Below are 21,445 nucleotides of genomic sequence, written 5' to 3' on the forward strand. Positions count from 1 at the left end.
CTGCATGAACTTGAAGTTCTGCTAAGGAAGGTTGTGTTATTCAAAACAAAAGTTCAGGTAGGGGTTGCTTCTGATAGCATTCACTTATTTTGTCTTTAAATAGTCTGCTTTAACAAAAGGTTTGTTGTAATAATCTCTGAAGTTCAGTGTGTGTGTAGGTCTCAATTGAAAGATTTTTAAAAAAAATAATTGGACCAAAATTTTGACTATCGTTTTGTGTATTAATAGGATTTGTCTATAAAATAATTCAAACGTGGGACTAAAACACCAGGCCCTTGTCTCCCCCCTTATCTGGGCCTCAATTTTCTCATCTGGTAAATGGAGGTTGGATGAGGTGACTTCTAAAGTTTGTACCGAATAGAGCTGAAGACAAAAAGAAAAAGGCAACTTAGGACCCTTGATGAGTAGAGTGAAAAGAGGCACATGCCTTACATCAGACATCTGGGTTTGAGTCTCAGATATTATTCGCTACAGGGAGTTACGTGTCACTGTATTCAGCTATAAAATGGGGACTAACTAAGAGCTATATTGAAAGCTGTTGAGGTTTCAATGGAAACAAGCCTATAATGTTCCCAGCACAACTTGTGCATGTATTTTATGCTCCTATAAATGGTAGGACCATATTTTAAGGTCAGGAAAAACCTAAGGCTGAGCACATGATCGGATCTAGTAATTTCCACTCTGGCACTTGGAGAAGAAAGGGCGTGATCCTATCACTGTCCTTTACCAACAGAGATGTCCCTCTGCTCTGATGAAACTGGAGCTGTCAGGGTTTAAAAAAAGCACACCATCACAGGGAAGGCACTGCATCTTGGCAAGAAGTGCTTAACATAGTTTCCACCGTGACCAAATTCCCTTCCCACCCCACGTCCCACTTCTATTTAAATCCCAGGCCCTCCACCGGCCCACACTCATTTTAGCCAGTGCCCAGGCTAGCAGCAGAGAAGAGAAAGGTAGCATGGCTCCGGGGGAAAAGGAAAGGGAGGAGGGGCCAGCCAAGAGTGCCCTCCGGAAGGTACGCACAGCCACCCTGGTTATCAGCTTGGCCCGAGGTTGGCAGCAGTGGGCCAATGAGAACAGCATCAGGCAGGCCCAGGAGCCCACAGGCTGGATGCCAGGAGGGACCCAGAACCCACCCCAAGCTTCTGGACCAGTGATCCATCCCACCACCCACCGGAAAGCTCAGAGTGCCCCGAAGTCTTCCTCCCCAAAGCCAGAGGGACACGGAGATGGACCAAGCTCAGAGGAAGCCACCGAGGTGTCTCAGATCAAAAGGAAAGAGGTGACAAAAACAGTTGTCAGCAAGGCTTACGAGAGAGGAGGGGATGTGGGCCACCTCAGCCACAGATACGAGAAGGATGGGGACATGCCTGAAGCTGGGCAGCCAGAGAGTGAAATGGACAGAATCCTCTGTGGCCATGGCTCCCCGACGCGGAGGAGAAAATGTGCCGGCCTGGTATCTGAGCGGATCGAAGGCTGGAAAGAGATGGGACAGGAGGAACGGGAAGGGCCCAAGTGCAGGAGCAGCAGCGTAGACACAGAGGACAGCGGCTACGGAGGGGAGACGGAGGGGAGGCTGGAGCTGGATGGAGAGCGGGTGGCCGCTGCCAGAATCAAACGCCCCTTGCCCTTCCAGTAAGTGAATGCATCTCCCAACTCCTTAGCCCGCTCCTGAGCCCCAGGCAGCTGCGGGAATCCCAGAGAGCAGGGAAGGACCACCAAAGTCAGAGTGAGAATCTCACAGCTCGGGCAGGCAGTGAGGTCTGGGGAAAGGCACGCCCCTGGGCTAAGAGGGCAGGACCAAGCTCAGCCATGGACCTTTGGGCCAAGGGCCTGCACTATTTGGTTTCTCCTTTCTGTTTTGAACACTCCAGGTTTAGCCACAACAAAGATGAAGCCACCGGAGAGGGGTATCTGCTTCGGGAAAAATTTTTAAGTCAGTTCTATAATGAGTAACAAATTGGTTTATTTTTCTGCAGAGACAAGTATTTACTGGTAGACTGAGTGGAGAAACCTTTCCCTTGTCCAAAATCAGTCTACAATATTTTCAAGAGACACATCTACCCAAATAGTGCCTCTGGAACACGGACTTCTGTGAGCCTGTATACAGGTGGGAAGCTGCTGTCTGACGTCAAAGCAGGCTCTGAAGTCAGACAGACCCAAGTTCAGATTCCAGCTCTGCCCTGACTATAGTTAACAATACTGTATTATGCACTTGAAAGTTGCTAAGAGAATATCTCTTAAATGTTCTCACCACACAAAAAAACGGCTTATTCTTCTAAACCCATTTCCTCCTTTGTAAAACAATGGCAACAGTAACCTTTTGGAATAAATTCTGTTGTATTGGGAGGACATGAGAATTTAGCACAGTGCCTGCACATAAGCTCACTATATGAAAGTTATTACTCCTCATATAGATTTTATTTAGCAATTTTTCAAACCTTCAGAAAACTTTGTTCTGCTTATAAACAAAGACAGAAATGCTATAAAAGCTAGGTAATTAAAATATCACAATCCGAAAACAACTAAATGCACACACACACACACACACACACACACACACACACACACACACACAGACTCAAACTGATACTTTAGTCTGACAAGAAACGCATGTTTTGTTTCAGGACAGTAGCTGGCTCCACGTAACAGAAAGTCAGGATTTCTCACTCAACAACCACAGGATATCAGAATATAGGAAAAGTCTCAGATGTGGCGAATAATTATAAACTGACTCCTTCTGGGAACGGTTAGATGTGTAGGTGTGTTTTTCAACTTTTATGATATAATCAGAAGGTAAAGAACAAAACTGGTTACCTTATTTGACAAAAAGCTGTCAGTTTGGGACTTTAAAGATGTTTTGAAAGAATTAGCACTATTATATTGAAAGCTTTCAAGAAAAATGAAATGGCAAACTTAGATAATCATAATTCCGCGTGCATTTAGTGTGTGCTGTGGGTATTTTACGTGCTTTGTCCTTAGAACTCTCACAGTGAGGTAGGTAATATCCCATTTTAGGGATGAGAGCACTGAAGCTCAGAGGGAAATTTCACTCAGCAAGTTAGTGACCTGAGATGTGTATGCCTGTCTCCAAATGTAATGCTTTGAAACCAGACATGATGCTACTTCCCATGCAGCACCTTGAGGATGCATTCAGAGATCTAGATTTGTGCTCTATTTACATTCACATAGGAATTCATAATCAGAAATCACTATTCTACCAGACCATATGGAACCATAGTCTAAGTTTTGGCCTTGTGAATTTGGGGGGGGGTGTGCTACAAAACAATAGAACAGAATAAACCCAACGGAATAAAGACTAAGGGTGGCACAATGACGATCTTCCTGTCAGCATGTTTTGAATTGGCCAGAGGTATAGGGAGGTGACAGTTGGGACCAATCTCCAACGCATGTACTCTTCTTTGGCACTTGTCTAAGTATTTATTCATTTAATCCTCAAAACATTCTCATGGGGTAGGCACAGTCATTATCCTCATTGGATAGATGGGAACATAAGACAAAGAAGTATTAGGGAATTTGTATAAGATTGTACAGCCCATAGGGTTTGAACCCAGGCACTCTGGATCCAGAGCCCACCCTCTCGACCACTACTCTAAACTGTCTCACCTAGAAGTGAGAACTTCCATACCGGACCCTTCTGTTGGTTCCCCCAAACAGACATGTACATGGACACCTTCCTAGTGTGATAGATACCTTTGAATGAGAGACAGATCTGAATCATGGTCACTCTGGCAAATCCTAAGTTTCTTTGTACTCATCTAAAAAAATAGATGTGATAATCCATAGAGTTATTTTGGTATTAATTATGTAAAGCAACGGACCCAGGAAAGCTACTTAATAAGTTGTACTCATTATAATGCAAGGGGCCAGCCCTGGTGATCCCAACACTATGAGATGCTAGGAGATTGGCTCTCAGGGTTTGGGGAGGAGAATGGGAATGAAATCCCTTCCTTCCTTCTTTGGTTCCTTTCCCTTAGTCTTAGAATACGTAGGGTACCAGAATGTTGTACACAGCAACAGCAGCTCTGAATGTCAGCAGTAATCCTAGCTGTGCTCAGGAAGCTTCAGCAGAAGCCCAATGGGACTTTTTACCTGATGGGACTCTCACATACTGCTTGAGAAATGAATGTGGCATTATTGAGGAGGCCTAGGGGAAAGGGGGTTTTGTTCATTTATTTTTAATTCTAAGCACCATTCTTTCCCCATATCCACTAACAGGGAGAAAATTATGTGTCACGAATATTTAAGTAGAAAAAAAGTTTTCTTGGTGGTTAAGATGTTCTATGGATAACAGAGACAAGTCAGGTTTGGTAGAAAGTAGAAATATTCTTCACCAGTAGAGTTTTACCACCTGGGGCTTTACTATGCAAATGATTTCTATTTTATGCTTTATTTTTTAAATATTCAGTCTTTTGATTGTATAGTTATGTGACTTGTTTGGTCCAGCTCCTTTAGACAAAGGAAATTTTATCTCCCATACAGTAATGATGCAATATTGAAACGACAATCACTCATCCATTCTCTCCTCCAAGTTCTGTTTGGCAAAAATACTAATTGTTGAGCGTTTTATAGAAAAGGGAACTGAGTGTGGAGATGTATACAAGTCATAGAGCTAGTAAGTGATGGCATTGGGAAGGCTGATGCCAGAGCTTGCATTCTTAACCACTGTGTTAGACTGATTCTCTGAGGACAGAATGGACTCAAGAAATCAAATGGAGATCAAAGCATCAGCTTAATTAGTGGAATCCCAATAACTCCCAAACTGTAGTGTTTTGGTACAACTATATTGAAGATATTTGCTAGAAATGAAGGGGAAAGTATGGCTTTCTAATATTTGCCCCCAATTCTCGAGCTTGGAACCCTTTCCATGGACTCTGAGGACAGTTGCCGATCTGCAAGGAGAAGCACAGGCTTGGCTCCCAAACCTGGCTGGTAACAGAAACGAGACAGTTTTGAATTCAGTCACCCTACTTCTGATAAGTGTGACCCCGTAGATATCAATCTCCCATTAACCAAGCTGGCTATACTTCCTGTGGTGAAGGGCAAGCAAACCAGTGGACAGAGGAGCAGATTCTCCCCAGAACTTCCCTGAGAAGTTGGAAAGGGTGGCAGAAGTTCTTCAGTTTACTGACAGAGAAGTGTTCTAGCCTAAGATATGGATGTGGTGCCAGTCTTTGAATATCGCTTTGCTTCTATAAATGTATACGAGATTGTCTTTCTAAAGCTCAATCTAAACTGTTATTCACATTTTTACTTGAAATTTAGAAAAACAGGATAAGCTGATATATTAAGTCTTACATTCATTGATCAGGAGGATACTCAAGGTATAAGACTTTCTAATCCTGATTTAAACCTGAAACTTCCATACTTTTTAAAAACTGGAAATACTAAGACAATATAGAACGTTTATAAGATAGAGAAAATTAAATACTCATTAAGATATATTTTCTTCTAGTACTTCTTTAAAACAACCTTGTCTATTTTCTAATTCTTGCTAATAGGATCAATTCTTTTGCTGTCCTTTTCTCTTATTACTCGGAATTGCAGTTTGACCATATAACAAATGGAAATTAAGATTTAGTAGGTGCTTTTTTAGATGTTTCTCTTCTTCACAGAGTTATTACCTCACCAACCCCAACCCTTATCCCAAATGACATAGAGTGTCAACACTCAGGGAATTTAAGTTCCTAATTAAAATTAGAAGAAAAAATACTACATCAATGAATGAGAGACCCATATAACATACAGTTTAAACAAATTACCTCTGGATGATAATTTGAATATTTTTCTATTTTTCTGCTTCTTGTAAATTTTAAAATCAATACAGTTGATGCAAAACAACATGGATTTGAACTGTGTGGGTCCACTTATAAGCAGATTTTTCAAATAAATGCTTGCAACACTACTACACAATCCATGGTTGGTTGAATCTATGGAGGTGGAACCATGGATACAGTATTAAGTGTAGAGTTATACTCGGATTTTCAAGTGCTTGAAAGATCAGAACCCCTCCCCCACCATTGTTCCCTTGAACAACCCGATGAGGATCCTGTAGTATTGTAGTATTTACTATAAAAAAAAAAAATCCATGTATAAGTGGACCCGCGCAGTTCAAGCCTGTGTTGTTCAAGGGTCAACTATAATACCAGCATGAAAGAGAATTTTGAAAAAGAAAAAAAAATCAACTGTCATCTAGATACCAACATAATTATTTTCAATTGTGCACATGCTCTTGATTTCTTCAGCCTGGTGTGTACACATTTTACATGGTTAGAATTGTACCATATATACTCAAATTTGGTTCACTCTGATGATTTTCATGAATGTCTTTTAGTGGTTATTCGTCATTCTTTTTTCATTATTGAATATTCAACGAGTACCTAAAAGACTGTCTGGCACACAGCAGTTGTCATAAGTACTTTACTAGAGGATGGAAGGAATGTCAAAGTGCCCAGAAGCTCCTTAAAGGGAGGATGTATTATGTTTTATACTATAGGACAGAACCACAGGTGGTGCTCAGGAGACAAAAAGTATGAGTTAATAAATCGTGCTATTCTTTTCACTTTCTTCTGAGATGTTTCAAGTCGCTTCTCCAGCAAGATGTTCCAGCCTTGGGCTTGTTATTGAAGACTATGTCTGCCATGGATTGCCATCATTCCAAGGGCACTAGGTGTTTCCTCTCCTTTGGTCATGAGATCAAGCAGCCCGTAATCTGAGCAGCTGAACAGGGACAGTCTATGGAGATGCAGATGAAGACGAGGACCAGCAGGGTTGAGGGAAATGCATTCCACTTCAGGGCAGTGTAGCTCCTAGCACTTTTCCATACATGTATGATTTTTTTAAGTTGTGATAATTGTGTAAACAGTTTTTGTATGCTGCTTCTTCCCAATTAACTTTGTCATATACTTTTGTCCATGTCATTACAAAGAAGAGCAGTGTTATATTCAGCAATGTACTCCTAGTTTGAATTCTACTGCAACAGTGAAACAATGCACCAAGTGTAGGACACAAACCACGGGAATTAGTGAAAGGTCGCCATCTAGTGGATGGCCTTCCTCTTCGAAGAAAACAATGCTCAGGCAAGTATGCTTGCCTCTCTATCCAGTGTTAGCCTCCTGCATCTGAATGACCAGACTGCAGGAAGTGAGTTTGGATAGCGAGGAAGACTCACATCTGACCCGTTCCTGGGTTTTGAACAGCAAATTGTGAGAGTTCAGATAGCAGGGGCCACTGAGTTCAGGCATGCCATTGACATAAGCAAATTCAACCCTGCTCTACATCTCCCACTTCCAATGCTTCCACACATGAAGCCACTCGGAGCTGGGGAGAAGGATGGGTGAGTCACTTGTACGGATGAGGAACACAAATTTCTGACTTTTAGGTAGTCCAAGAATTCATGCTTTACTCATGAAGGCAAAGAGACCTCGAAAAAAAGTCTAGGAGATTGGAGATACAGAAATGACAGGAAAGTCTGTTAAAGACAAATTTTGCCATTTTAAAATTAGATCTGCACCCTCATGACATTATTGGTCTACACTTTCCAATGCTGGTTTTTGTCTTGTTTTAATAAGAAATGCATTCCAAACTGCAAGGGCAGACACACGCATTTGAGACACAGCTCATCCACATATTAGACACTGTCCTGGCAGGCTAAGTGGCATCATTACACAGAGGGAAGAGCACTGACTCTGCCTAAGACAGTTTGGGTTTGAATCCTGCCTCTTCCGCTGGGTTAGGGCAGCATTTCACAGAAGATATACACAGGCTCTGGAGCCGGATTAACTTTGGTACAAGTCACAGACCCATCACTTAACAGCTTTGCGACTTTAAGCAAAGTTACTTAACCCCTCTGGCCTCAGTTTCCTCATCTGGGAAGTGAGATTAACAGTACCTATCTCATGAAATGGTTGTGGAAATATTAGTAGCAAGTGTTTAGAAGAATGCCAGCACACTGTGTTCAATAAATGTTACTATTGCTAGCTGGTGTTTCCTATATATACAGCTTGATTTTTCAAAATTTGTGGTACATCATAGATACTAGTATAGATATGCTTCATTAAAGATCCATATATAGGGACTTCCCTGGCGGTCCAGTGCTTAAGACTCCACACTTCCACTGCAGGGGGCATGGGTTCCATCCCAAGTCGGGGAAAGAAGATCCACATGCTGTGCAGGGGGCCAAAAAAAAAAAATCCATATATAAAAATCTATACATGAGTAAATATTACAGAGTATGTGTGCCGATATAAGGCTTATTTTGGGCAAATAATTGTTTCTTGATGTCCTGTGTAAAGTGTATTCCCTTAATACACTCATTCGAGTCCAGTTCTAAATGTTACTAATATGCAACTTTAAGATACACATATTTGGGGCTTCCCTGGTGGCGCAGTGGTTGAGAATCTGCCTGCTAATGCAGGGGACACGGGTTCGAGCCCTGGTCTGGGAGGATCCCACATGCCGCGGAGCAACTAGGCCCGTGAACCACAACTACTGAGCCTGCGCGTCTGGAGCCTGCGCGTCTGGAGCCTGTGCTCCGCAACAAGAGAGACCGCAACAGTGAGAGGCCTGCGCACCGCGATGAAGAGTGGCCCCTGCTTGCCACAACTAGAGAAAGCCCTCGCACAGAAACGAAGACCCAACACAGCAAAAATAAATAAATTAATTAATAAACCCTTACCCCCAACATCTTCTTTAAAAAAAAAGATACACATATTTGCATTACATTTGTGTAAGGAAGCTTTTTTCTTGAAATAGTTTAATATGATTATTTTAGAGCTTAAAACATTACTGTTATTTAGAGAGAAAATAATCTAGAAGGAGATACCTCAAACTAAGAACAATGGTGGCCTTGTATATGATTTTTCTTCTTTTATCTCTTACTTTTTTGAATTGTTCATATTTCTTTCATAATGAAACAATTATAGAGTTACATTAAGATGCATATGTACAAGAAGTACAAACAGAAAGCAACACTTGGGTGTTAAAATATCAATATTTTGATTCTTCATCCTCTCTCTCTTAGGGCAAATAGATTCACAGAGAAACTCAACTGCAAAGCCCAGCAAAAATACAGCCAAGTGGGCAACCTGACAGAAAGATGGCAACACTGGGCTGATGAACACAGACAATCTCAGAAGCTCAATCCTTTCAGTGAAGAGTTTGATTATGAGTTGGCCATGTCCACCTGCCTGCACAAAGGAGATGAAGGCTACGGCCGTCCCAAGGAAGGAACCAAAACTGCCGAAAGGGCCAAGAGAGCTGAGGAGCACATCTACAGAGAAATCATGGACATGTGCTTCATCATCCGAACGATGGCTCACCACAGACAGGACGGCAAGATCCAGGTTACTTTTGGAGATCTCTTTGACAGATACGTTCGTATTTCAGATAAAGTTGTGGGCATTCTCATGCGTGCCAGGAAGCATGGACTGGTTGACTTCGAAGGAGAGATGTTATGGCAAGGCCGGGATGACCATGTTGTGATTACTCTACTGAGTGAAACTTCAACTGCACAAGCCAAACTTGACCCACTCTTGTCTTAATGCTAAATGCGAATGTAGTGAAAAGTAAAATGCAAACTGCTCTGTAATAAGTTGGTAAATATTAAACAATTTTTACATGATTGACTTTTTTGGCACTCTATTTAAGCACACACAAAGCATTTCAGAAAGGACATCGAGGACTATTTGTATATAATAGTATAAATATTTGAAATTCCATTTACCCTTTTAGGCAAAAATGTTTGGCTATTCTTTGCACAACTACTATAAATCTTTAAATAAACAATTATATCTAAGAAAAATGCTGACTTCAGGGAAATATCAGCAAAACATATTACAATGTGTCATTGTTCAGGAAAAAAAAATTCCAGCAAGTTTGGCAAAACTAAATTTAAAATTTTCTAGGAAGCTTGACTTTGTACCATTATTTTTATCCCTTAAAAAACAAGCACACAAAATAAGCACACAAATAAAAAGTTGTATTCAAATAAGATGCTGGAATTTCTCTGTGGACTTTGAATTTAATAGGTTTCCAACAGAATTTAGCCACCCTTCTCTGATGTGATTTGCACAAATCACATAAAAAGACATTGCTGGTGGTCTTAGAGCCAGCAGAGAAGGCGGTTTTGTTCACTTTCTCTATGAAAGCAGAGCAAAGGTAAGACATTTAGATTTACCTGCCATCGCAGGACTTCTTGGGGAAGTTTTATTTTTTCTCAAAACCTTAGTGAGTCATGCTGTTTGAAGTAGAAATACAGAAAATGCTACAATGAATTGGAATGTTGAGTGTAGAAGAATCTGATAGAATCATGGGTAGATCAGAAACAGACTTGAGACATTTTAATTTACTTCATGCTGTAACAAATTTTTTGAAATATCTGAAAGTCCTAAAGCAGCAATATTGTCCTGCCAAAGTGAAAAAAGTATAGCTTAATGATGACAGACAAATTTATTTGGCACTAATCTGTTACTTGTCAATTGTTCTCAATTAGATTTAATGTGCCTTGTATAATTTTAAAAACAAACTGAATAAAAATTGTGAGATTACAATTCTTACAGAATTCAATGGAAGTTACTAAATGATATTATAGCACTTCGGTGTTAGATACAGAAATTAATGTCAAAGCATAATACCTCAAAGTAATAGACACTCATAACTGTTAGGCATTAGGTTTAATATAAAGTATGGATTAAACTACCGTAAGAGTTATCCTTGTTTTCATGTATGATTCTCTTTCAAACTGAAAGTTCCAAAAATCTTCTTAAAGAAGGTTTATACATTTTTGTTTCCATAATAGATTTGTTAAATTACAAATTAATAACTAACATTTCTAAGTAGGATTTCATATAAGATGTATACTTTTATCACAACAGTGAAACCTATGTCAAAACTTAAAAACATGGCACAAGAATAAAAGATACTTTCTTGTACTTTATGTTCTTGTTTTTATATTACTGTTTTGAAGTTATATTCCACAATGCCACTTTCTGGTGTTTGAAATACAAAATTATAGAGTGCAACTCGGGTTACTTCTAGAATCGGTGGAATATTTAGACAGAGAGCGCATATTCAACTCTGGACAGTAACAGTTTATGCAAGCATCGATGCAGATCATTCAAAGTTCAGTTTGTCTGAACGTGAGGATGGAATTTAAAAGTCTTCTTCTCAGAGAGCTTACATTAACACTCTTCTGAATAAGGTGTGACTCTAAAATCAGAAAGTTTTCTTAGAGGAAAATGCCTGCTATATGACAGATTTTTATCTTAAAAAAACTCCATGATAGGAAAAATCCATGGTTGAAAACCTTAAGGCTTTTAGACAAAAAAAGATGAGTAGAACTCAGGTGGCAAACATGTTAATGAAAGTCCTCATATTTTCAGTCACCAAATAACATATGAAATAATTACATATAAAGTAAATATACTATCAATAGCACTTTACTTTTGGCAATTCTAAATTCCTAGTAACGGATAAGTGTACAGTTGGTTTCCAAATCTTCAGGATTTTTCCAAACTTTCAATCAGATGTTTAAAGAGCTTGGGGTTACTGAAAGGTACATTTTTGTTTTTTTAACCTTTTCTGTATGAACCTCCAAATGTTTGATGCCTTTTAATTTCTTTAACTTGAAGTTTTATGACTTCCTGATTCCCAAGTTCACCTTCTTATCACTTTGCCCACTTACATCAACAGGAGGGAAGTCGGCACTCGGACTTTCTTTCTCGCCAACACTGTGTTGGAAAATGAGGCTGCAACTATATTTTTACTTCTGCTTTTACTTTCCCTTCCCCAATTCAAGTTCCTTTTTTTTTAAATGAATTTTTATTTTTAATATATATATTTTTAAATAAATTTATTTATTTACTTTTGGCTGCGTTGGGTCTTCGTTGCTGTATGCGGGCTTTCTCTAGCTGTGGCGAGCACGGGCTACTCTTTGTTGTGGTGCGTGGGCTTCTCATTGCGGTGGCTTCTCTTGTTGAGGAGCACAGGCTCTAGGTGCACGGGCTTCAGTAGTTGTGGCACGCGGGCTCAGCAGTTGTGGCTTGTGGGCTCTAGAGCGTAGGCTCAGTAGTTGTGGTGCACGGCCTTAGTTGCTCCGCGGCATGTGGGATCTTCCCAGATCAGGGCTCGAACCCGTGTCCCCTGCATTGGCAGGCGGATTCTTAACCACTGCTCCACCAGTGAAGCCCCCCCACCCTTTTTTTTAATACTACCAACAGATATATTAGGTACTGTTTCTCACATGATGTGGGAATAATTCTGTGTAAAGTAGAATTTCGTTTCAGTGGGAACTCATGCTAGAGAAAGTATCGCTGTACTTTATTGTCACTATTTTCAGGGATTACAGAAGCAGGGAACCATCTGGCCCACGTTAAAGTGGCCTCTTAATGCAGATGCCTCCTAGAATATACATTTTCATTCCCAGTACCGAGGATGTTTCTTGATACACAGTAAGAACACAATGTCTGCAGAAGTATTTAATTTATAAATGTGCCGTAGGACCTAACTTCTTGGCCTAGAGGTTTTCAGAGTGCCGTGGTTCAATATCATCCCAGCAAGGATTATCTCATGGCATTGTGTGCCCAGATTTGGGGGGCACCCCTGTATCTAACAAAATCACATTGTATTTACTTTTTTTTTTTTTTTTTGCGGTATGCGGGCCTCTCACTGCTGTGGCCTCTCCCATTGTGGAGCACAGGCTCCAGACGCGCAGGCTCAGCAGCCATGGCTCACGGGCCTAGCCGCTCCGCGGCATGTGGGATCTTCCCAGACCGGGGCACGAACCCGTGTCCCCTGCATCGGCAGGCGGACTCTCAACCACTGCGCCACCAAGGAAGCCCTGCATTTACTTTTTGACCAATAAATTCCAATCCCAAAATTTCCTTTTAAGATACAACTCAAACAATATGAAAATACACATGCATAACATAGTGTACTATTTTTAATTGTAAAATAATGCAATAACCTAATACATATAGGAAAATGGCCGAAAAAAGCATGGTACATACACATGGATGCAGCTCTGAAAAAAGTAAGGAAAAGGTTGCAGGGGAGATTAAGATGGCAGAGAGTAGGAGAATGCTGAGCTCACCTCACCCCAGGAACACATCAACAGTACAACTTCACGTGGAGCAATTCTCACTGAAAACAAACTGGAGACTGGCAGAAAGGCTATTCTACAACGAAGGCTCTAAAGAAAGATTCACACAGAACCAGGTAGGAAGGGAGGAGAAGCTGTCAGATCAGGGCCTGCGCCCTGAGCAGGGAACACAAAGAGGAGGGGGATATATCACAAGCTCGGGGATCCTGCCTGGGGAGTGAGGGGCTCGAGACACATATTGGCCACCCCCAGACCTGGAGTCCAACACTGGGAAGATGAGCCCCTTTAGCTGGTTTGAAAACCAGTGCGCCTTACCAGAGGGCTGGCTGTAAGAACCAAGACTCTGCTAGTGAAGAGTGCCCACATGCTTGATTACTTCCAGGAACAAGCCAGAGGAAGCAGTAAATTAGACTCAGTAAAACAGGTGAATGGGTGAATGTATGGAGGGAGCAGGGCAATGGTCAGGAGAGGAGAAAGAAAGCAAATAGTTCTTTTTTAAACACTCTAGTACATATATTTTGGTAAACAAATATACACAATTACTGTTGGGTACATAGCAAGGAATGAAATTTGCCAGCCAAATTTAGCTTTAGTAGAATACCACCAAAAAATGTTTTCCAAAGTTATTCCACTTCACATTCCTTTTTAAAATAGCGCTTATTGGCTGTTTTAATACTTTTAGGAATTACCAAAGTCTTCTGCCTTTTTCGTCTTTTGAGTCGTAGTCATTTGTATATTGTGTATATGAGACCTTCATTAGATCTGTGTATTACAAAAACCTTCTACTCTGTTGGTTGCCTTTTCATTTTTAATGATGTCTTTTGATGAAAAGCTCTTAACATTTTAATGTAGTATAATTTACCATTTTTTTCCTTTATAGTTAGTGCTTTTCTGTCCAATGTATGTGTATCCTAAAGTCATGATGATATTCTCCTATATTTTTCAACTAAAAGCATTATTTTTTTACCTTTAACATTTAGATCTACAATCTGTAATTAATTTTTGTATGTGGTATGAGATAGGTCAAGATTTTTTGTTCCATACAGACATCCAATTAATCCAGCATCATTTATTGAAAAGACCATTCTCTCCACTAAGCAGCAGCAGCATCTTTTTAAAAAATCAGTCTGTTTCTAGACTCTTGACTTTAATCCATTTTTTTGTATATCCTTTGACCAATACCACATTGTTTTAAACACCTTTTTAATAGATCCTGATTATCTAGTATTTAAGACCACAGCCTCATTCTTCACTTTTGCCTCAGCTCTTCTTTGCCTTTACATTTCCATATAAATTATAGACCAGCTTAATTTCCACAAATAAACCTGGCTGAGATTTTCCCGGCCAATACAGATTGATTTTAGAGAACTGACATCCTTCAACTTTGTCTTCATATCATGAGCATGGTATATCCTTCCTACTTATGTCTATCTTTTTGTTACATATCTGATTTTTTCAGTGGTATTGCAAAATGACAGTATTTTAAGCTTCATTTTCTAACTATTGGTTTAGAAAGAATAAAAAGAAGGGTTTTTACTCTTTTTTTTAATATTGAACTTGTCTTTAGTGACCTTGGTAAATCAAATGATTTCAATAGTTTGATTTTTTTGGAATTTTCTATGTCCACGATTGTGTCCTATACAAATGACATTTAAAGTCTTTTCTTCCCAGTCCTTATGCCTTTTATCTTGCTTTATTGAACTGGTTGGAACTTCCAGGATAATGTTGAATAGAAGTGGTGAAAGCAGTTATTATTGTTACGTTTCCTACTTCTGGGAGGAAACTTTCAATAATTCACCATTAAAGATGATGCTTCCTGTACATTTTTCAAGGATATTTTTTTTATCAGATTGAGGAAGATCCCTTCTTTTCTAATTTGCTAAGTTTTTATCATAAACAGGCACTGAAATTGATCAAATGCTTCTTTTGCTTCTGTAGAGATGATCATGGATTTTTCTTCTTTAAATGTGGAAAACAATACCAATTTAAAAATAACTACTGTTTGCTTTCCTGGAATAAACTCAATTTGGTTGTAATATATTATTCTTTCATACATTGCTAAATTTGATTTGTGAATATTTTATATAGGATTTTGTATCTATGCTCATACCATGCTGTTCTGTAATTTTTTTGGTAAGGATTGTAAAGTTTTGGTATCAAGGTGGTGCTAGCCTCAATAACATAAGTTCTCCCTTTTCTCAGTACCCTGGAAGAGTTCATGTAAGACTGATACTTTATTTTTCCTTAAATACTTAAAAGGATTACCCAGTGGAAGCATACAGACCTGAGTTTTTTGTGGGAAGGATTTTTTTTTTTAATTAAGAGATTCAGTTTCTTTAATACAAAAATTTTATTTCTTCTTGGATCATTTTTTAATAAATTCTGTTTTCCAAAACATTTTTCTGTTTCATTTACATTGTCAAGTTTACTGATGCAAAGTTCTTCACAATATCTTATCTCTTTAAGGTTCAATGGTTCCAGTGATGTCTCCGTTTAAATTCTTAACAGTGATTTATCTTTTTCTTAATCTTGCTGGAGGTTTACAATTTTATTATTCTCAGATTTTCTGTTCGGTATGCTCGTTTTAAATTTTATTGATTTTTGCTCACATCTTTATTTCGTTTTTCCTTCTATTTTCATTAGGTTAAATTTGTTACTGTTCTTCTAGCTGCTTGAGATGGATGCTTACAGCCTTTTCTTCTGCCTGTCACTTAATATTACTATACCCCCAAAACCTATCTCAAGAATTCTCTTTTCACTCAGTCTATAATCTCCAAGGGCATCTCATCCACAGGTTATGGCTTCAACATCTACCTATATGTTGTTGATTTAAAATTTTTTTTTTATCTATCAGAACAGAATATTAATTCCCCCCTGCCCCCAATCTGTTCTCTAGTTTCTCATATTATACTATAATAAGTTCCACAACTAACCTAACTTCCCTATCTGCTGCTTGTTTCTACTCTTTGTACATCACCCATCTCGATGAATAATATATTCCTAACAAAAAAACCTGAGAGCTATCCTTAACTCTTTCTGACATCCAATTAATAACCATATCTTGTTAATCCTAATTCCTAAATCTGTTTCATATCCATGCCTCCTTTCTTATCACTATTGCTACTATTCTCGTTCAGACCTCAACATTTTCGCTCTGGACTTTTCAACAGTCTTATTAGTGTCCTTGTCTCTAATTTGTTTCTCTACTAATCTACTTTTCACAGACATCTTTCTAAAGTGGAAATCTGATCATAACACTCTTGCACTCAAATTTTCTTAATCGCTCCTATGAGATTAAAAAAAATCTAAATTTTTTGACACTGCACAACAACAGAGCTCTTTATGAAATTAGTCTTACCTTGCTATGCACTCCCCACCAAGAAAACCAGGCACATAATTTAAAAATAACAAATGACTTACATTTCCTCATGTGCCAAGTACCCAAGTACATCCCCATTTTTTAAACTGTGCTGTTCCCTCTGTTTGAATGCATCCTTCCATCATTATTACTATTACCACCACCACACCACCACCATAGCTCCTAGAACCATTTTTCACATATAAAAGACAGTAGTACATTTAATCAGACTTCTTAAATATAAAAATAACTTGATTATTCAATAAATCCAAACTCAAATGTATATTTATGTATTTAATTTTATTTGGTATACACCACTATGACCTTACTGTAATTGAAATCCAATACAGGATTTTTTTATGATTAGTCAACTCCACAAAGACAATAATACTGCTGTGGAAGACCAAAGGGGGAAAGAAACTGATATATTTATTTACAGTTCCCTATACTGTAAACATTTAATCTACACACTGGTAGTAACTTTTAATGAGAGCTTTACATAAACAAGGAAACGATGCCCTGTATTTCTATTCATATTCAGCAATAGCATATTAAATAGATTATCAGATTTTCTTTTTCATTAGCATTATGCTTTCTTTAGATAGTTATCTAAACTTTCAAAAGATCTAAATATATCCAAGTACTATACAACTAAATCTACTTAAGCCAACATATTTGGCTTATAATGTCATTTTTAGAATAATTTAAAGTGCTATAAGCAACCTGGCAATCAACACTTTCTATAAGAACAAAACTACCTTTAAACATTAATTTACAAGATAATATACAATGTTTACCTGGAATAGCTGAAATTTCAGCACAAGGTCACTGTCACATGTATAACGGCAGGATTTTTTTGCATTACATGAAGCTTTGAAATTAACTGATGAATTATTGCCGTAATGGCTTATTACTGGTTTCCTACAAAAGAGGATAAGAACTACTGATATATTTTATCTTTTCTTTTTTTGAGGTCACTTTACAGTAAGTTTGCATATTCAACAAGTCTACTGAGTTACAATATTCTACTATAATCATTGCCCTTTTATAACAGCAAATGCTAATGGTGATTAATAACATATACCAATCAAAAAAAAAATCACAAGGTTTTTTTTTTTTCTTTTGAACAGGAACCTTATTTTGGGAGTTGGTGTGCAACAAGGCTAAAACAACAGAACTATAAAACAGTATACCTGACACAATATGTTGACGAAATATGCATCTGTTTCTTAGTTTTTGTAGTTATGATAATGCCCTGCTAAGCTACAAATATGTAAATAGTATATTTTCTTGCTTGATATATTAAATTCAGTAGAATCATCAAGTTCTCATTCTCCTTTGTCATTTTATAACTCTTTATCAGATAATTCAACGATGAAAGCATATGCCCAAACCTGCAGATCATGTGCACTGTGGTCTATTACAATCAGAATTTTCCTCAAATTTCATTTTTATTAAAATGAAATTGAGAATACAGGCAAAATTAATAAAGAGAATGTTGTACTGTGAATTAAAACTAGAACTCAGTGGTCTATGAAGTATGCATTGTTTTGGCATGTGTTTTTTCCTTTATAAGAATAACTAAGCGGAGCATGTCGAAAAGTCACCTGTGCCAACCTCACAGATACAGCAGTACCTAGTCTTCGCTCCCTCAATATCCCAGGTTAGACTACTCTACTAAAACAATCAATATAGTTTAAAAAATAATAAACCAAAATAGGTTCAACAAAAGAGCACCATCCTATTAGGAGACTGAGAAAACATGGATTATAGATGAGGTGGTCACTATGATCAAAATGCTACCAAAATTCTGACAAAACCTAAGCTGTTACACTGCAGGGACCCACGCCATGGTCTAACCCTAAAGACCTCTGGGACAGAAACATGATTTTAAAAATAAAGTCCAAAATTATAGCTGTAAGAAATGGTGATATGAACTATTTTTAAAGCATGAGTTACATGTTACATTGTATTGCTTCTTGAACTTTCCAAACAATGCCTGTTTGTCCATGTCAGGTTTGGGCCATTATCCTGCTAAGAGAGAGAGCATTATATTCATTCAAAAGCCCAGATTTCAATGTCTTGGATAAAGAAGTCTTCCTTCTTAGAAAGTGTATGATTTCCAAATGTTTTACAAGAATGGCTTCTTCCATGGTAGAGATCTCCATCAAGCCACAGGGCAAATTCTCCCCTGTAATACATAGAAGAAAATAGTTCTAACAAAAATCTTTTAATACTTATGCCCTAAGTTGTAAAAGAATAATTGCAGAAGTTGTAAAATATTAATTTAATGAGACATTTCAATATTCAACAACTCTAAAAATCTTTTTCAAAACCATTCCCTACTCCTTTCCACACAAAGTGGCACAAGGCAACTTTGTTTTGTTCATATCCCATTATAAAATCACTTAACATATAGATCAAGGAGTAAGATGAACCCTCTAAAATTATAGAATTAGCTTTTGAGGCAGGTACTACTCTGTTATTCTTTGCTTGGTATTATGAATTTCTCTTTGCTGTTTGGTTTTAATATATTTAACATGAGTTTCTTAGAGACATGAAAACTCCCTATCATCTAAAATAAAATGTGTGGTTAATGTTAAGGGTTCACTCTCTTTTTCTTTTTTTTGAGGTATGTGGGCCTCTCACTGTCGCGGCCTCTCCCACTGCGGAGCACAGCCTCCGGAGGCGCAGGCTCAACGGCCATGGCTCACGGGCCCAGCCGCTCCGCGGCACGTGGGATCCTCCCGGACCAGGGCACGAACCCGTGTCCCCTGCATCGGCAGGCAGCCTCTCAACCACTGCGCCACCAGGGAAGCCCAAGGGTTCAATCTCTAACTCACAGCTGAGGAAACTTTAGACTTGAGTTGTTCAAGGTCCCACATGTGATTTATGTTGAAGCTGGAATTTGAATCAGGTCTATCTGACTCCAAAGCCTATATTCAGTCCATCACATGATTTTGATTTCTTTGGGGCTCCTGTTTGGAATTCTGGAATATCAAGTCCTTATAGCTCCCATTTTCTGAGACTGTACTCACCTTCAAAGACTGTAAACTTGTCTTAATTTGTTATCAACTGACCCAATGGTTAGTTTAGCTTGCTGGAAGCACGTTGCATCATTAACACTAAGTTGCAGCAAATATCTAATGACATTGTGTACATTACTTTCAAAGACTAAAGGCACCCTTAATAGCTTGAAATTATAAGCCACTTGCTTGTGAGGCTTTCCTGGAGAGCTAACTGAATCACATGTAAGACCACCATTGGAGTAGGGACGAATGACTCTGCCTTCTCCCCAAACAAAAAAGGTGTAATTGGAACATATAAACATTATAAGCTAATTCCAACAACTAAAAATAACATGGTTTTTAGTTACCTGGTTATGTCCTTCAGAGAAGGCTATGATAACCATGGTTAATTTTTAATCATTGAAATCATGTCTTCCAAATACCTATCTATAGAGAAGTTGTAAGAGAATGTGCTAGAATCACTCAGGATGATGAATATTCAGGCTAACAAGATTCTGTGACCTGAATGAATTATTATTATATATCCTGAAATGTGGGAAACAAATAACACTTCTATAAATTTAGGAATTATTTAGCATACATTATTCTGATCCTGAAGGATAGAGAGAAATAACAAATGAAGGAAGTCGTGTTTGCCAAGGGCTAGTTGAGGAGTCTAGGCTAAGAGGCAGTAAAGCAAGCTACCCCCAAATGCCATGAAGACTAAATGAAGTTGGAATACCAGAACAAAAAAACAAAGTTTCTCACAATGCTTGCTATGCCAAAAGAATCAAATCAAACTGCTGATTACTCATACTGTTAAAAAAAAAGAAAACAAGCCCTGAAAATCGGGGGGGGGGGTGTCACTAACATTTTTAACAGGAAAACAGATTTCTATTGTCTAAAATATCAATCCAAATAGTCTCCAGGGTAGAATAACATGAAAAATTTTAGGCCTTTTTTATAAATTGAGAGAAAGAACATATCACCATGGTTTTCTGAAAATTTGAGAAGTTCTAAGGGATTAGTGTATTTCTCTTTCAACTATCAAGAAGTCACTAGACTTTAAAAGAAGGGTTTTAATCAAAAGGGTTAATCAAAGGGGAATCAACTAAACAGCATTTTGAGATGAGTAATATTCTACCAAGAGTTTCAAATACTACACTCAAGCACCTTCTTGCAAATATTACACTTTCTTAGTCATAATATATAAATTAGGATTCCAATGTCAAAACTTTCCAAAGATAGCCGGTTTTATAAATAACACAAATGAATTTTTTTTTTTTTCGGTACGCGGGCCTCTCACTGTTGTGGCCTCTCCCGTCGCGGAGCACAGGCCCTGGACGCGCAGGCTCAGCGGCCATGGCTCACGGGCCCAGCCATTCTGCGGCATGTGGGATCCTCCTGGACCGAGGCACGAACCCGTTTCCCCTGCATCGGCAGGTGGACTCTCAACCACTGCGCCACCAGGGAAGCCCCACAAATGATTTTTAAAGTTTCTTTCAAAATCTCACAGTCAAATGTTCAAGAGACTTACCCTCCACCACCAAAAGCTAGTGAATCCATGTCTCCTTTGATAAAAAACATATTATCTCCTGTCCACTTAAAGACCTACAAAAATGACAAAAGCTTTAAATATGTAGATGAAAATATCACTATCTATGTGAATTTCTCTTTTCTGACTACAAGAGTTCAATGGTTAATGAGATAAGTTAAAAAAAGTAGAAAATTAGTTAAAAACTGAGTAGATGTCATTAACTTTTATTTTAGCATCAAATATAAATGAACATTAATTTGATAATGTTTTAACATTTTGGTATAGGGCCAAGGTCTTTTCTTTGGGTATGAATTTGCCTATCATTATTCTCACAGAAGCCTATAGCACGTGTTTATGCTTTCCAGTTTCAATTTCTTTAAAGAGGATTGAACATAAAAACACTTGAGACATTCAAGGGTAAA

General features: G+C 38.4%; 2 protein-coding genes across 13 annotated transcripts in view; one reads left to right on the plus strand and one right to left on the minus strand.

Moving 5' to 3' along the window:
* The first annotated feature begins 912 nt into the window (after positions 1–912).
* Positions 913–9,640, plus strand: ABRA (actin binding Rho activating protein). Its single transcript, XM_029223031.1, has 2 exons — positions 913–1,635; positions 9,044–9,640. The coding sequence occupies exons 1-2, from the start codon at positions 959–961 to the stop codon at positions 9,561–9,563; spliced, it is 1,197 nt and encodes a 398-aa protein (XP_029078864.1). The 5' UTR covers positions 913–958; the 3' UTR covers positions 9,564–9,640.
* Positions 9,641–16,746: 7,106 nt separating this feature from the next.
* OXR1 (oxidation resistance 1) overlaps positions 16,747–21,445 on the minus strand; it is a 719,190-nt gene continuing 714,491 nt past the window's right edge. For 10 of the 12 annotated variants that reach the window (XM_029222485.1, XM_029222484.1, XM_029222490.1 and 7 more), the window contains 2 exons: positions 21,024–21,097; positions 16,747–18,669 (listed from right to left, as the gene is read on the minus strand). In XM_029222485.1, the coding sequence (XP_029078318.1) occupies positions 18,534–18,669; positions 21,024–21,097 (210 nt within the window). In that variant the 3' untranslated portion in view covers positions 16,747–18,533. The remainder of the gene's footprint in view (positions 18,670–21,023; positions 21,098–21,445) is intronic. The other 2 variants (XM_029222493.1, XM_029222494.1) reach the window with 1 other exon arrangement.

Source organism: Monodon monoceros, unplaced genomic scaffold (genome assembly GCF_005190385.1).
Source record: "Monodon monoceros isolate NGI ecotype Baffin Bay Population unplaced genomic scaffold, NGI_Narwhal_1 Super_Scaffold_14, whole genome shotgun sequence".
NCBI classification, from domain to species: domain Eukaryota; kingdom Metazoa; phylum Chordata; class Mammalia; order Artiodactyla; family Monodontidae; genus Monodon; species Monodon monoceros.

Excerpts from the sequence above, each read along its gene's own strand:
- ABRA (XM_029223031.1), top strand. The coding sequence starts at position 959 with ATGGCTCCGGGGGAAAAGGAAAGGGAGGAGGGGCCAGCCAAGAGTGCC. Across the intron at positions 1,636-9,043 it reads AAACGCCCCTTGCCCTTCCA|GGCAAATAGATTCACAGAGA; the intron begins GTAAGTGAATGC and ends TCTCTCTCTTAG.